Source organism: Ramularia collo-cygni, assembly GCF_900074925.1.
Source record: "Ramularia collo-cygni strain URUG2 genome assembly, contig: RCC_scaffold22, whole genome shotgun sequence".
In the NCBI taxonomy this organism is placed as follows: Eukaryota; Fungi; Ascomycota; class Dothideomycetes; order Mycosphaerellales; family Mycosphaerellaceae; genus Ramularia; species Ramularia collo-cygni.
In genome coordinates this window covers 184,275-199,778 of record NW_019716276.1, presented here as the reverse complement: position 1 = coordinate 199,778, position 15,504 = coordinate 184,275, and the positions used below count along the sequence as shown (strand labels likewise).

General features: G+C 53.0%; 6 protein-coding genes; 2 read left to right on the top strand and 4 right to left on the bottom strand.

The window, feature by feature from the left end:
• Positions 1 to 124: 124 nt before the first annotated feature.
• On the bottom strand, positions 125 to 1,850 carry RCC_10398 (related to TRM11 Catalytic subunit of an adoMet-dependent tRNA methyltransferase complex (Trm11p-Trm112p); the record flags this gene model as incomplete). 2 transcript variants are annotated; one of them, XM_023775628.1, is made up of 4 exons in its annotated part: positions 125 to 148; positions 199 to 344; positions 392 to 1,481; positions 1,737 to 1,850. In XM_023775628.1, 4 exons carry the CDS (start codon positions 1,848 to 1,850, stop codon positions 125 to 127), a joined length of 1,374 nt encoding a protein of 457 aa, XP_023631396.1. The 2 variants fall into 2 exon arrangements, with proteins under 2 accessions (XP_023631396.1, XP_023631397.1); XM_023775629.1 differs by lacking the exon at positions 1,737 to 1,850 and adding an exon at positions 1,557 to 1,598.
• Positions 1,851 to 2,150: 300 nt separating this feature from the next.
• Positions 2,151 to 4,448, top strand: RCC_10397 (probable tryptophan synthase; the record flags this gene model as incomplete). Its single annotated transcript, XM_023775627.1, has 1 exon — positions 2,151 to 4,448. One exon carries the CDS (start codon positions 2,151 to 2,153, stop codon positions 4,446 to 4,448), a length of 2,298 nt encoding a protein of 765 aa, XP_023631395.1.
• A 776-nt stretch (positions 4,449 to 5,224) lies between these two features.
• On the bottom strand, positions 5,225 to 6,148 carry RCC_10396 (uncharacterized protein; the record flags this gene model as incomplete). XM_023775626.1 has 2 exons in its annotated part: positions 5,225 to 5,761; positions 5,822 to 6,148. 2 exons carry the CDS (start codon positions 6,146 to 6,148, stop codon positions 5,225 to 5,227), a joined length of 864 nt encoding a protein of 287 aa, XP_023631394.1.
• Positions 6,149 to 7,375: 1,227 nt separating this feature from the next.
• Positions 7,376 to 10,282, top strand: RCC_10395 (related to mouse Tbc1 protein; the record flags this gene model as incomplete). XM_023775625.1 has 3 exons in its annotated part: positions 7,376 to 7,675; positions 7,749 to 10,148; positions 10,214 to 10,282. 3 exons carry the CDS (start codon positions 7,376 to 7,378, stop codon positions 10,280 to 10,282), a joined length of 2,769 nt encoding a protein of 922 aa, XP_023631393.1.
• A 615-nt stretch (positions 10,283 to 10,897) lies between these two features.
• RCC_10394 (uncharacterized protein) lies at positions 10,898 to 12,994 on the bottom strand (the record flags this gene model as incomplete). The annotated part of the gene is made up of 1 exon (XM_023775624.1): positions 10,898 to 12,994. The coding sequence occupies one exon, from the start codon at positions 12,992 to 12,994 to the stop codon at positions 10,898 to 10,900; it is 2,097 nt and encodes a 698-aa protein (XP_023631392.1).
• Positions 12,995 to 14,957: 1,963 nt separating this feature from the next.
• RCC_10393 (uncharacterized protein) lies at positions 14,958 to 15,134 on the bottom strand (the record flags this gene model as incomplete). XM_023775623.1 has 2 exons in its annotated part: positions 14,958 to 15,054; positions 15,106 to 15,134. 2 exons carry the CDS (start codon positions 15,132 to 15,134, stop codon positions 14,958 to 14,960), a joined length of 126 nt encoding a protein of 41 aa, XP_023631391.1.
• Positions 15,135 to 15,504: the final 370 nt, after the last annotated feature.

The following is a 15,504-nucleotide window of genomic DNA, read 5'->3' as shown; positions in this document are numbered from 1 at the left end:
CCTGAAGTTCTTCTACATCAGTGTGATTTGAATATTCCACTGTCATATGACATACGACGGCTGCAGCGTCTCTCAAGCATGTCAGTTACAATCAATTCGACATATCGTGGCACCACTCTCAACCTCAGTCTTTGAAACCCTGGAAGTACTGTTTCGCTATTAGCACAGGGGAGTTGAATGGAGCGATGACAACACTACCTTTCTTCGAAAAGCGTTCAGCTCATCTGCGGACCCATCCCCATTGACACCCTGCAGCTCCAACCTCTGCGTACGATATGCTATCAAGGAATCGGCATCAACGCTACTGTCCTGTAGTCGCTGGTAGGTCAACAAGCGTCTCGACCCTGCGATGGTCAGCTATAGTGATGTACAAGTCCTGCAGAAAACGCACATTTGTTGAAATCTTGCGTACAAGTGCTGACAAGCTTCAACATGGGGTGTTGTGGTACGTCGTACTCGGTTTCTTGTTCGGTGACTTGAACATTGTCTTCGTCAATCGCTTCTTCAACAGCCCCTGCGACGGGCATCCACATGCACAACCGACCATCATCGACTAGCATATTCGCGCTGAAGTCAAGGATGTCGTCCAGCATGCGTAGAAAGCTGTAGGGCTTTCTCGGCGGGATATAGCCTTCCACGAGATGTGCAGGTCTTCCGTCCGCAAGGAAGATCTCCTCCTGTAAGTAATCTCGATTACTGCCGAGGACTTTCAGACCTTCACGAACACCATACGGAGGATCACACACAATCGAGTCCAGACATCGAGTCTCTCGCAAGGGAGTGTTTGTGATGTCCGCTGCGAAGCCACCTAGATAGAGGGGCGATGTACCGTACTGCTTGAAGTTTGATTTCACATTGCGATCTTTCTTCCCACGAATGCTCCGGCCATCCATATCGCTGCCAAATACAGCAGAGCCAAATTCTGCACAAGCCAGAGGGAAAGAACCCGTACCCATGAACGGATCGTACGCTGACTTCCCGGGCCCAGCCCGAGCCATGTTGGCAGTCACAAGTGAAAGTTCGGCGTCCATGGAAGTTGTAGCAATGTACTTGCGCTTCTTGAGGTTGTATTTAGCAACCACCTTTCGATTGCTCTCGGCCACCAGTCGACCCAGAAAGACTCGGTGAGGAGCAGGAGCCTTCAGCTTGAAGTCTTCGAAGATGGTAAACAGGTGATCTGGGTTCTTCATGACGATTTTCCCTTGAAAGTCCATGAATGCAAGAGCCTCCATCGTGGCTTTCTGTTCGCGACTGGAACGGCTGCCTTGGAAGCTGTCAAGCTCGAAACGAAATGACACATATCGGTAATCATCCCAGCGTGCCTCTGTGCGTCTACGTATATCTGCATGGAGTGAAGCATAGTCAATGCCCTCTCCCCAAAGTTCATGGATTGCATAAGTCAGAATCGAGCGGGTCATTAGATCCTTGGCCGCCCTCGCATGGTCAACGGGTTCTTGGAAGCGTATTATGGCAAAAGGTGTCTGATGATGCGTTAGCTTGAACAATCAAGATTCAGGTAGACTGACGGACGAGGCGATGAGACGGTTGATACCGACCTTAAGGACTATACAAGTGCTGTGCTGCTGGTCTCGACACATGCGAGACTCAGCAAACGCCCTGCATCTCGGCTATGAGATACTCACACCGACGCTTTGTATGGCATGTATCGAGACGCAGAAGCCACTACACTATCCTTACAAATGCCGTTCAGCTCACCTGGATTAAGTTTAWCGTACTTCGTCTGAGTATGAGAGCCATTCTATTGTGAGGCCAAGCAGATCTGCTAGCGCATTCGTCTCTGCTTGGCGAAAAGTGTTGTGTATTTGCTTGAAGCGAATGAGGTACTCCATCGTCGCGGATCAACAATCTTTTTGAAGTCGAGGCTTCCGTGGAGCTGGAGTCAAAAAAAGTGAAGACTCGGCAACCGACGATGAGGACCCTGCATAGCGGGGTGAGCCGAGTGGCTAGCGTGGAGCGTGGATCTCCAAAGGTGACGAACTTCATTAATTCTGGAGGCATTGAGTCAGAGCAAGCTTGAAACAAAGAACGCTTCAAGAACATTGATTCTTGACCACCTTCTCTTACAACACCAGACAGCTCGTCAGTAACACCAAGAAGCAACTCCAACATCAACGCAAGACAACGGCATCATGGAAGGCATCAAGGCGGCCTACGCCCGCGCAAAGAGTGAGGGCAGACCGGCGCTCGTCACATACATGACTGCAGGTTTTCCAACCATTGCTGAGACGCCCGATATCATGCTGTCCATGGAAGCAGGCGGTGCAGACATTATCGAACTCGGCACGCCCTTCACAGACCCCATCGCCGACGGGCCCACCATTCAGACGGCAAACACAATTTCCCTTGCAAATGGCACAACTACAACAATATGTTTGAACATGGTTCGTGAGGCACGGCGGCGGGGTTTGAAGGCCCCAGTTCTTCTCATGGGCTACTACAACCCGCTGTTGGCGTACGGCGAAGAACGCATGTTGCAAGACTCCAAGTCAGCTGGTGTCAATGGCTTCATCATGGTCGATCTGCCACCGGAGGAGGCTGTGCGCTTCCGAGGACACTGTACCAACTATGGTCTGTCCTATGTGCCATTGATTGCACCGGTGACCAGTGAGAAGCGCATGAAATTGCTGTGTGGGATTGCAGACTCGATGATCTACGTCGTCTCTCGCATGGGAGTCACTGGAGCGACTGGAGCATTGAGCACGGGATTGCCAGATCTATTGGACCGAGTGCACAAGTACTCTGGTGGAGTGGCGGCTGCGGTCGGTTTTGGTGTGAGCACACGAGAGCACTTTGTCGAAGTGGGCAAGGTCTCTGAGGGTGTTGTCATTGGCAGTCAGATCATCACCACCCTGAAGAATGCTCCTCAAGGAGAAGGCGCCAAGGCGGTAGAAGAATACTGCCACAACATCACCCTCCGACGCAACGAGCGCGTGTCCCCAAACAACGGCGATTCCAACGGCGATTCCAACGGACATGGCATCTCAACTGACGCAAACCCCAATGGTGATGGCAGCGGCYGGATCACCCGAACAAACGAGGCTGCACCGGCACAGATATCCACTGCCGATCCCACCAAGCGACCCGCCAGCGAGAGTGATCCAAAGAACGGTATCGTGCATGTCGATGGGGTTGTCAAGGCTGGCGATGGACCAGGCCTAGCAGACCAGCTCGAGGCACTCAACACCGACGAGAAGGATCCAGAGCTCATTCCATCCCGTTTTGGACAGTTTGGAGGCCAGTATGTGCCAGAGTCGCTCATGGACTGTCTGTCCGAGCTGGAGAAAGGCTTCAGTGCTGCGTGCAACGACCCAACCTTCTGGGAGGAGTTCCGCTCATACTACCCATACATGAGCAGACCTTCCTCTCTCCACAAAGCCGAGCGACTAACAGACAACACACGCAAGGCCGCCAAGCCGGGATTCGGCGCCAACATCTACTTGAAGCGCGAGGATCTCAACCACACCGGTTCACACAAAATCAACAATGCCATCGGCCAAGCTTTGATCGCAAAGCGTTTGGGCAAGAATGAAATCATTGCAGAGACTGGTGCCGGACAGCACGGTGTAGCGACTGCAACCGTCTGTGCGAGAYTCGGCATGAAGTGCACAGTCTACATGGGAGCAGAGGATGTTCGCAGACAGGCGTTGAACGTTTTCCGCATGAAGCTTCTCGGTGCGACGGTTGTGGCTGTCGAATCCGGATCACGCACACTCCGAGACGCCGTCAACGAGGCAATGCGCAAGTGGGTGGAGAGATTGGACACTACACACTACATCATCGGATCTGCAATTGGTCCTCACCCCTTCCCTACCATTGTGCGAACATTCCAGAGCGTCATCGGACAGGAGACGAAGCGGCAGATGCAGGACTTGACAGGCAGGCTCCCAGACGCTGTGATTGCTTGCGTTGGAGGTGGCAGCAACGCATCCGGCATGTTCTCCCCATTCGCAGAGGATCCAAGCGTCAAGCTTTTGGGCGTAGAAGCTGGTGGTGACGGTATCGAGACARGCAGACATAGTGCTACTCTTTCGGGCGGCAAGCCAGGTGTGCTCCACGGCGTGCGGACGTACATTCTGCAAGACGCACAGGGTCAAATCACCGACACGCATTCCGTTTCCGCAGGTTTGGATTACCCAGGTGTGGGTCCCGAGCTCGCAGGATGGAAGGACAGCGCTCGCGCCACCTTCATCGCGGCCACCGACTCCGAGGCCTTTATCGGTTTCCGACTGCTCTCCGAATTGGAGGGCATCATTCCCGCGCTCGAGTCGAGTCACGCCATCTTTGGTGCCGTTGAGCTCGCCAAGACGCTGRAAGAGGATGAGAACATCGTCATCTGTCTCTCGGGTAGAGGAGACAAGGATGTCGAGGAGGTTGCCCAGGAGCTGCCGAGAATCGGTCCAAAGATTGGATGGGATCTCCGGTTCTAAATCTTCCGTGTCTCTTGCTTGACATGGTGTTGATGGAGTACCCCCGTCGTACCCATCCACGTTCGTTTTTGATTTGCATTAATGGTAATGGAGCATGATGTTGATGGAGCGATGTTTATTCAAGGTTGCTTTCAAAAGGCAAAGAAGCAGGATGTAGAATTAAGGTAACGGTGTCTTTTACAGACGTCGGGGCTAGGATAGGTTCAGCAATCAAAGAGCCCAATCTGCCAATTACTCTTTCCCGTTTACAAAAAAGTCCGACCAGAGCTGTACCCGATGTGAGTATCTTTTTTAATCGAGGCAAGACGATGCAGAATCGACAACGCTGGAGCTGCTAGAACCTTTCCTGCCAGCAGAGTAGCCCCGTTATTCGACGGGCAGGGCAGCTTGGGGGCGCGGTTATGTTGATGATTTTCTCATTTCGACAGCTCTGGGTTCGATTATCGTGAAGGTGAAGGTGAATATGATCTTGTCGCTTGCGTTGAGATCTTCATACAACACCGATGTTCGAGAGGACAAAGGGGTAGATTCTGAGACCGTGGCTTTCAAAACTCAGACATGCGACGACCAGGTGAATACATATAATAACGACAAAGCTACAGTTGAAAGATTGATTCTGCACAAATGAGATGAGACATGTTGCTTTTGATGAAATTTGTTTTTTTTTCTTGCTAGTAAGTGAATGAAACTCCTTGTTTGTTGTTCCCCTATTCCTCCCAAACCAGTAATTTACAGGCCCAAAACGCCCATGAACAGCCCTCTAAAGATGGTAGAGTTTAAGCGCATGCTTCCCCAACAACACCGCAGAAGCCAGGTTCGCGACCTGATCGTGTTGGTGGTGGAGGTATTGAGCTTGTGGTTGGTGTAGCCGTAGCCGTTGTGACCGAGACCAGAGTCGTTGACTCTGTTGACGGAGGTGGAGGAGGTGGAGGAGGTGGTGGAGTAGTTTCTGAGGACGACGAAGCTGATGTGTTTGAAGTCGAAGTGCTCGAAGTTGAGGTGCTTGACGTTGAGGTGCTTGAAGCTGAGGTGCTCGAAGTTGAGGTGCTCGAAGTTGAGAACGATGCGACAGAGGTTGCCTCTGTCGAGAAAGTGATGAGGGATGGCTCCCCTGTAGTAGGGAGCAAGTCCGCCTCAGTAGTGGTTGTAGATGAAGGTTGGACAGTGACGATCCGGGTAGAAGTGCTTGTTGCTGGCACCGGAGCAGTGACGTACACGGTGGTTTTGGGAACGGTGATGGTGACCGTCGTTGGAAAGAAGGTGACAGTCGCTGCTTCACGCGCGGGCATCGGCATGCTGGTTTCAGAGACGTGCTCGGAGAAGGTCAGCGTGCTGAGAGTGACAGTGTGATAAGAGGTAGAGGGGAGGGATACCTTCGTACCGCTGTCCTTGAGGTGGGTTGAACGGTACAAGAAGACCGCAGAACCGATGACCGCTGAGATAACAAGGAAGAGAACGGTGGAGATTGCAGACCACCATGACCGACGACGCAGAAGGGCCTTTCGCTTTGTTGCTGGCTCTTCGATGCGGTCGAACGGCTGGGGCCTGGCTTGAGGGGCTGCGTCGGGGAAGTTGCGCAGTTCGGTGTTGAGATGCTCCTCGTAGGTAGGGAGGAAGCTATCACGAGGGAAAACAACAGCTGCACGCGGTTGTTGAGGAGAATGGACGCCAGCGCCCTTTTCCATGTCAGAGCCCGACATGGTTGTTGGCGTTGCGTTGCGGGCTGTGAGCCTGCTGGAGTTGGAGGACGTGTTGAAGCAGACAATTGCTATGAGCGAAATCGTTGCGAGGTTGGGTTACTCGATGAAGGCAAGTAACAGGATGGGAGTAGCTGAAGAATAGATGGTGTTTTTGGCAAGTTAAGTACTCCAACGACGTTGATTCCGAACATTGCCATAGTGGTGTGCAGTGAGTGTGTCAATAGCATTATCCGTTATTGAGGAATTCTTTTGTTCAACCCGAATAAAGGAGTTGTGTCAACTTTCCCGTGGCATGCTTATTGTCGGCTTGACAAGGCCATTGTCGACAGTGAACCACCTACCACGTGATATTGATGAGAGCACCCATCGTCGGTCGGAAGTAAGTCTCGCTTACGCTGACGACGACGGCGACGGCGACACATTGGAGTCGTATATCATGTTGATGCGCATCTTGAGAGCATACCTAAGCGTACCTCTTGGCAATATGACGGGATGCGTCGATTCCAAGGCCTAAGAATGCAGGCTAGGCTAGGCTGGGCTCCGGGTGTCGTGGCGGTTGGGGCTTTGATGATGCGTGATGATGGGTTGATATAAGAACCAAGAAGAAGAAGAAGATGAAACGATGGGGAAGAAGGATGATGTGCCGAGCTGCTGACAGCTGCATCTGCATCTGAAACCGATCAAAAGCGTGTTTTCTTTGAGTTTGGATTGAAGGTTGCGTTGCGTGGCGTTGTGGGGGTCTTCTGCAAATGCCAACCTTGAAAACATCGGACATTTTTTTTATTGTTGAAGCTGTTTGTTGGCATGCYACACTGAGCACTAGAACTACCAACTCCATGGAAGATGGGTCATGCAGGTGTGCGCGAGCGCGTGATACGGATCTACGTGGCGGAGTGGCCCACCTTTGGAGCTCGGAATAGAACCAACAGACACACCTCCTTACCTACCTTACTTACCCAATGCGATGGACCCCTGTTGCTGGGGTGCCCTTGAATAGGTCCAGTCCAGTTGGATTCGATGCCCTCCCGTCTTCTGCTCGTGTTGGCGTCTGAGGCCGACTCGCGCGCGGGCGGCGAAATATTCGCCCTTGTTGTCATTGGCAAGAGGGAAGCATCTGTAGCTGTGAATGTATCTTCTCTCCTTTACTCTCATCTCTGGTGATCTATTGTGCCGTCAGCTGCCGGTATCCATACCGTACCATATTCTTTGGTGCTACTGCAGTAAATAATGTCCGTGACCGCGAATCCAACTCCCATTATTCGGGACCTCCCACCGCAACACGACATCCTCACCACCACCGACATCCTGCCCACTGCCACCGAGCAAGCTCCGCGCATTCGAAATCAAGCTCCTGGAATTCCTGATCGAAGACGCAGCTTGCGACCATCTCGCGGAAAGGCATCCCCGCGTCAGTCGCTCACCAAAAGCACTGGCATCTCCATCCGTGTCGCCATGGCCGAAAGTGATGGCGACGTCGCGGAGGTCAAGGTGTTGAAGGAAAAGGACGAGAGCGATGATGAGAAGCCGGTAGGTTGCAGAATGGCCCATCGCTATGACGATATGTCTAGACAAAGGAGATGTTAACAGCCAATGCTCGTAGTTTGAAGACGCTGCGGAAGATACCACGACAACGACGACGACAACGACGACGACGACGACGACCGTCGACGAGCCTGCAAAAGAAGCAACCTCTGAGGTTACCGATACAGATATACCTACAGACGCTGCAACTACATCTCCAACACCTACGCCGAACGCCAACCCCGAGACCGATGCAGCCCCTGCTGAGCGAAGATTGTCTGAACAGAGTGCGAACGAGATGCCGCCGGTAGCCTCCCCGATGAGCCCTCCCCTCGCCCCCAAGCCATCGTTGAGTCCCGCCATCTCAGCCAAGGAAACCCTCCGTTCCCCRTCGMCCACCCGAATCCCGGTCATACCGTCTGCCAGCGAAAGTATGCCGCCGCCTGCACTGCCGTCAAGAGAGGAAGCCTTGTCGACACCGCCGCCACGACCAGACAATCTTGCGCGGAAAGCTTCAAGCGGGTTTGGGGCATTGCTAGGCCGCATGGGCAGCATCCGCAAGCCTGCACGATCGCCTCCTGCTCCACGCCCAGCAGCCTCTGGCATGGAGAGGCGTAGTACCGCTGCTTCAATGGCCTCGATGGTTTCAATGGACGGCAGCATGGCGGGAATGAACGACGGCGTCAAGCCCAGCCTGCAGGACCAATTCTCGTCYCTACGCCGTCAGGGCGAGTTTGGCTCAAATGACAACACCCGCCCGTCATCGTCAGAGCAAGAGCAAGAAGCGATGGGAACAACAGGAGAAGTCATGCCAGGAAGCCCAAGAAAGAGGGATAGCGGATCACGCATGTCAACGTCTTCGTTCACTGCAAAGTCGCCCACTCGGGCTCCAACCTTGAACATGAGCTTGCCGCCGGGGACAGCAGCTGGGACGGACGCAGGCCCGGCAGCTGAACCTTCAGAAGTCAATTGGGATCTATGGCAACAAGTGGTATATGAGGGTCCTGCGGCCGTGGCTAGATCAAGTGGAGACGAGCTCACAAAAGCCATCACCGGTGGAATTCCGCCAGCGATCAGGGGTGTCGTATGGCAAGTGTTGGCCGAGAGCAAGAACGAAGAGCTGGAGAATGTATACCGTATGCTGAAAGCTAGGGGCACAGATGCGGATGTCAAACCCACAGCCTCTCGGCCGCAATCAACCATTGGCGGTGTCAACGGGATTGCACAACATAAAGATACTTTGACGTCCGATGCCTCGAGCGACGAATCCACGCGTTCGGGTGTCATATCAGGCCGGGCTAGCCCTCCGGCCACAGAAATGCCTACAGGACTCATGGCCGAGAAGCAGAAGCGGGAAGCTGCATCACTGCAGAAGCTTGAAAAGGCGATCAAACGAGATCTTGGCACCCGAACATCCTACAGCAAATTCACACAATCTGCCGGCCTCMAAGACGGGCTGTTTGGCGTGTGTAAAGCTTACGCCCTCTTTGATGAGGGAGTGGGATACGCACAAGGTATCAATTTTATCGCGATGCCCCTGCTGTTCAACATGAGCGAAGAAGAGGCCTTTACATTGCTTGTGAGGCTGATGGCCAAGTATGATCTACGGAGCATGTTCACCCAAGATTTGGCTGGCTTGCACCTGCGACTGTACCAATTCGAACGCTTGCTGGAAGCGTATGAACCGGCTCTATGTTGCCATCTTCGAAGACGGAATGTTAACCCGGAGCTATACGCCACGCAGTGGTTCCTGACACTATTTGTGTATCGATTTCCGCTACAGCTGGTCTTGCGGATATACGATTTGATCTTCAGGGAAGGACTCAACGCCATCTTGAAGTTTGGAGTCGTGCTCATGCAGCGCAACCGGGAAGCACTGCTTGAAATGAATGATATGAGCCAACTGACCAACTTCCTCAAGGAGAAGATCTTTGACGTCTACATTGACAAATCGCCTTCTGCGTCTTCAATCCTCGACTCGGGCTTTTTCGGCTCCGTTAGTGGTGGCGTCGACAAGGAGCTCTACAGGGCCGACGAGATGGTGCGAGATGCATGCGGCATCCAAATCACAGACGAAAGTCTGGCGCGATACGCTGCGGAATGGGAAGAGCAACGAGCACGCAATCTCGAATCGGAGAACTTGCGACTGTCAAATATAAAACTTCATTCCAAAGTACGCGCGCTGGAGGAGCAAGTTCAGCAGCAAGATGGCGAGCATGTCTCCATGGCGCAGGAATTGGTCAAATTAAAGGTCGAAAACGATTCATTGCATGACTCCAAGGAAGCGCTGGAAATGCAAATCTCTGCGCTGACAAAGGTGGTGGATACACAACCTGCTGAAGTTGAGGAGCGCCTAAAGGAAGAAATGGACCGAATCATGCAGAGGAATATCGAAGTGCAGAATGAGAATCGTGCATTGAGGGAAGAAATGGACGAGACTGAGATGGAACTCGTCAATGCGAAAATGGCGTATGCGCAGGTGAGTCTCTTGCATTTGCTGTTCAGAGATGAAATGAATTGGAAAAACTGACTTTCCAATCACAGCTACAAGCAGACCACGACTTGTTGAAGCAAAAGTGGACGGGCGTGGCAGCTCTGCTCAACGATAAATGAGCAAAGTGCATTTTTCTCTTGGATTTCTTTGGGGGAGTAAGGGCCTGCCTGGTGCATTGGGATGGGGTTCTTCTTTCGGATACCTGGGAATGGCGTCTCGTGGCATTGGAAACTGCTGCTGCTCTTGGGAGGCCCGAGATGTGGGTTTGATTGTATAGATTGGGTATGCATCTTGCTATGCTATGCAGCGATGGGTATTGCTCTAGCTACGAACGAATGAAAGCATCATATCATGCTTATATGCTATCGACATGCATATGTTCATTCGCTGTGATGCTTGCAAAGTTGGTCACACCCTTGATCCTATCCACAGGGAGACAGGGCTTCTTGAATACAACATTCGGAGAAAGGACTGCATGTCATTCAACGCCACCAAGAGCGCAAGTTGATTCGCTTTGAAGCTCTGCTTCACTTTCAAACCATAGGCCTGCTCTGCTAATCCCCAAGTCACCCCGGTGCGTCAACGTACTGTACTGTACTGTACTGTACTGTAGATCTCCGACAGCATCACAACATCAATCATCACGTCAAATTTGTCCCATCACATCCCATCCCATCTCATCCCATTCCATAATCCAACAGCTCAAACGCCAGCGTCCACAATCAATCCCTCCTCTATGCACCAACCAATCCCACACGACCTTTCATACCAACCCAACCTCGTCTATCCCTTCCAGTCCGCCCTCTCGCGAGGTAATTGTATTTCAAAGCGCTCGTAAGCCGCTCTACACTCGCCTGCGCACCATCTCCCGTTCGACACGCAGCAAGTACATATAAACACTGCAACATCCTCGCCACGGTCTCTGTGACTTTTGCAGGGTCCGCGAGAAGGGGAGCAGGAGGGTGGGGATGACTTGTGGCGTTGAAGGATCCCGGTCCTCCTCCTAGTGAAGGGGAGTGCACATGCGGGAGATTGGTGCCGAAACTGCCTGCGGATGTGTTGGATGTGGTTCTGCTGCGGTTCGCATGACCTCCTGAAGAACTGCTCGCCGCGTCCAAGTATGTGGAGCCCTGTGAGTTGAAGCTGCTGAGCCGTGGGCTGAGACTGCCGGCAGTTCCAGGACGCTCTGCACCTGGGGCTACCGGATCGCTTCGCGCGTGTTCTCTAGCTTTACCACTCGAATCAGACGCCACGCCGGCATTGATGCTATCGAGAGATAATCGACTGAAGATGTTGAGCATGCTCTCATGCTTGGGGAGTATCACTGTATCGCGAAAGGCAATCAGCGTGATGCGGCGAATTTCAAGTTCTTCCGACATGTGTCCGCTGCGGCTTGCTTCGCTGGCGGACGAGGGGCGTTCATCCATTTTGAGAGCTTCAGGTATGGCGCCCCAGAATTCCTGTGCCTCACGCGCCGTCATAAGAGTCCCGCGTCCCTTGAATTCCAGCTCCAGGGGAAGAAAGACTGCTTGCAGAAATGGCAAAATCGCACCATAAAGTCCTATCCACATCTCTACCAAATTCGTCACAAGCCGGTCATCGGGCACACCTCTCAATGTCTGTGCGAGCGAACTAAAGCCTGTCTGCAACAGCTCCCTCACATCTTCAACCAGCACGACAGGCGACCTGCGCTGCATGCAACGTCGGATGTGAACACTGACCAGGGTGTTGAAATCCTCGATTGGGGTTATCAAAGTTTCGCCAGAGAAGAGATTCAGCAGCCTGGCCTTGAGCAAGGGCCATGCATCGTCAGGTCCAATACCGGGCAAACCCATGGAAGCACCAATACTGCTGAATGAATGGGCGTTGACAGGCAAGGGAGTCTCTGTAGGGAATGRAAACAAGCTCGCACCTCCCGAAGGCGGACCTCCCATGCTGGTCTCAAAGCTACTAGGTCCCAAAAGTTGATCTCCCATCCCGGAAGCGGATGTGTTGGACATGATGGGGGTGAGTTCTAGCCTTGCCGCCGCCGCCGCAGCCTTTTCTTCCTTTTTCTTCTCTCTCAACGCTCGACCGCCATGCCGTAGATCAAAGCCGGACATGGTCTTGGAGAACGTGCTGGGCCCTGGCGAATCTGGCGTGAAATTGTAGAGTGGTTGCGGTTTTTCTGGATTTGTTGCCTGCGAGTTGGAATGTGCTGACGATAACGGCAGTTGTGTGGGCTCATCGCGAAGCTTGTTCTTCTGCCGCGACAGGAAGTGGTGGCGCTTCTCCTTGTCCTTTTCTGATATTGCCGGGACTAGCGTGGATGTAGATACATTTGCAGAGGAATATAGAGAGCCAGCGTTTGAGCTCGGATCAATGAGACTTGTTGTTGATGCATTCGGGAAACCGCCTCGCAGGAAGTTGGCAGCGGATGGCGTTTTGCTGGGAGAGGGAATGCTGGGTAGAGCTTTGCCATCCTTTTCCTTTGAAAGAACAATGTTTTTGGGCTTGARCAACTTCATCTTCGAGGTTTTGGCCTTGACTTCCTTGTCGGGAGGAGGACTGGATACGAAGTTGGCGCGTTGAGGTGGTAGGCCGGGTGAAGGAAGAGGACTTCTGCCATTCGGGAACGCGACATTTGCAGCTGTAGTAGCTACAAGCCTGTTCCCTCCAACGCTACCATTGCTGTACACAAGTGCCGCATTTGATGGTAACTGTGGACTCAGGGTTTCGCTGGGTCGTCGGTTACTCCCCGAAGGACCGACAGTGTTGATGGGAGCCAGTCCAGGGTACGAGCGCTTGCGTTCCTGGCCGACCAAGGTTACGGGAGGCGATGAATGATGCATTGCAGTCTGCGCAGCAATTTGAGATGCATTCCGCACATTGCTCCCAACAGCATTCGGCAGACTCGGCTCGAAAAAGCCCTGACTATACTGTCTGTTCCGCTGGCCAGGATGCTGGTTCGGCATTGGGGAGTTAGTCCTAATGGCATCCACAGAGGTCCTGGTCATTTGTCGCGGAACTCCCTGGAGTGTTTGAGTGCTTTGTGAGGGTCCCGGACCCCCGGCTGTTGACGGTCTTGACGGTGCCATTTGTTGGAGATATGGCGACCGCTGGGAGATCTGAGGAACCTCCATTGATGATGCGTTGGACATGCTAGACTCACTTCGCATTGAGGCCTGTGACAGTGAAGACTGCGAGTGATTGCGGGACCGCGGCCGCGGTGGGGGTCTCATGTTGCTCATGTCTGCTAGGGTCGACAGGCGCGTCGTGTCATAGGTAGGGTATCATGGTAGACAGGGATGAGAAATCTGCTATCGCGCGTGACCTGTATTTGAAATGCAGAGGCGTTGTATAGGATATTGACCAGCAGGTGGTTGGATGTTCAATACATCCAAGTGTCGCTAATCGCGATCCACAAAGTGATGTGCGCACAATAAGGTAAGCAGGGTGAAATGACGCCAATCGCGGTCCGGTTCGCGTATCGGCTGGCGGGGCTTCTCCCCGCAATGCCGGTCGATGTGCAAACCATCGACAGGCCGGGTTTTCTTTTGGCAGTGTATTTGGAGTATAACAGGCAGAGACGGGCTGACTTCTGAAGGCACAAAACGACAACGTTAAGAAACTCGATTGCGAAACGAAAGAGCGTGGTATGAGGAGACCTTTTTTTGTTGATTTGCTAGCTAAGTTCGGCTGAAAGGCCTCCTCAAACGTGGTYGAAGAGCGTGATGACAATCAAGCTTTGCCGTAAAGGCCTTGCTGATGAACCTTTCCATTGCATGGCAGCACGTCAGATTTTCAGCGGTCTAAGAAGATCGCCTCAGAATCAACCCCGTATCCAGAGGACAGGGATGCCAGATGCAACCGCACTACAGCGCGTCTCGCTCAAGATCAATTAACGCTCGTTACCAGTCAGCTCGACATCTCGCGCTAGACGCAACCTGCGCCAAAGCTGCAAGGAAGGTCTGCGCATAGAAGCGGCGAATGAGCGGCCATGCCCCAGAAGCTCCCTCTCCTAAGATCGGAAAAGCTACTGATGCCGTGCGCCTATAGCACAGCAACACATGTCCGGCTCGTACCTCTTTCCTTCACCGGACCGTGAGGTGCATCTTTTCTTCAGATGAGAAATGTAGAATCTGCATCTTTCAGCACAAGGGGCAAGCCACGCTTGTGCGTCAAGTACCAGGTTCGACAGCAGTCCAAGTCTGAATGCAAAGGTATCCTCAAGATCCGGGAGGTGGAAGGCAGAGGAGCAGGATGGATRGGGCGACGAGGGCGACTAACCAAGGAAATACATCGCCTTCCTCTTCCTCTCGCACTTTAACCAGATCACTGGACACCCGGAACCGTCCAATCGTGGGAAGTTCGTAACATCCGTTCGATGGACATCACAGGTCTCTGGATCGTGGCGGGAGAGGTGGGAATGGGTTTCACACGCTTGCTTGTGAAATAACAGGAGCAGTGCACAACGCAAGAACGGTCATGGTGAGCACAATTTGCGCAAATTCCAACTCGGTGGTTGCATGATGCGTCCATGTCTGCGCAGAAGCTGCAAGACACAGAGACCCAGCACTCCTCCGACTGAGCATATTTAAAGTCTCACACCCAGCCGTGTAATCGCACAGTTGACGCAGAAGTCTTCCACCCGGCGATGGAAGACGGAAAGGTCAGGTGTTTGACGGCCCGACTCACGACATCGGGCCAACGGTCAGGGGAGTCTAGCTCGAAGCAAGAGGTTTGGTGCAAGGTATGGCTCTTCCATGGCGGAGGTCGTGACATACAGCCCGCGAAGCGTAGTAGTCGCGCGACTCATGGGCGCCAGCGGATTGAGACGGAGGCGCGGGATTTGGTGATTTCTGTTGATTCTCCAAGGTTGCCATGGTGGACGGCGAGAAAGTCGGGATGTCTATAGAATGGTCAGTATTGGAGAATGTGAAACAAAGGAGAACATACATACTGTAAGGTCTCGTTGAAATGGACGTTCATGAATCCATTTGAGTACTTTGCCCGAGACGGCGTACAGACATCGTGGGCGTGTGTCCCGCCGAGCCACGTTGTCGAAAAGGTTTGATGCAGGGTCGTACGCGGGCGGACAGTCGAATGCGCTTCGTGGAACTCCAGAATTTTCTCAAGTGTGCTGGAATCGAGGCTGGCTAGAAAATGCCGTTCAACTTTCGACTCTCCAGTGGCCTGTCATCTTTTGCGGTCGCAGTAGGAAGCGCGCGGCCATAAACAGCGCCAAGGAACATCACCCGGCTCCATGATCATTGCCTGGGCGGATTGACGCTGGACTTCCTCCTCCCATCGCCGAAGCGACTGAGGGAGGAGGAGAGTCCGCTCTTCGACGAGGCGAGAA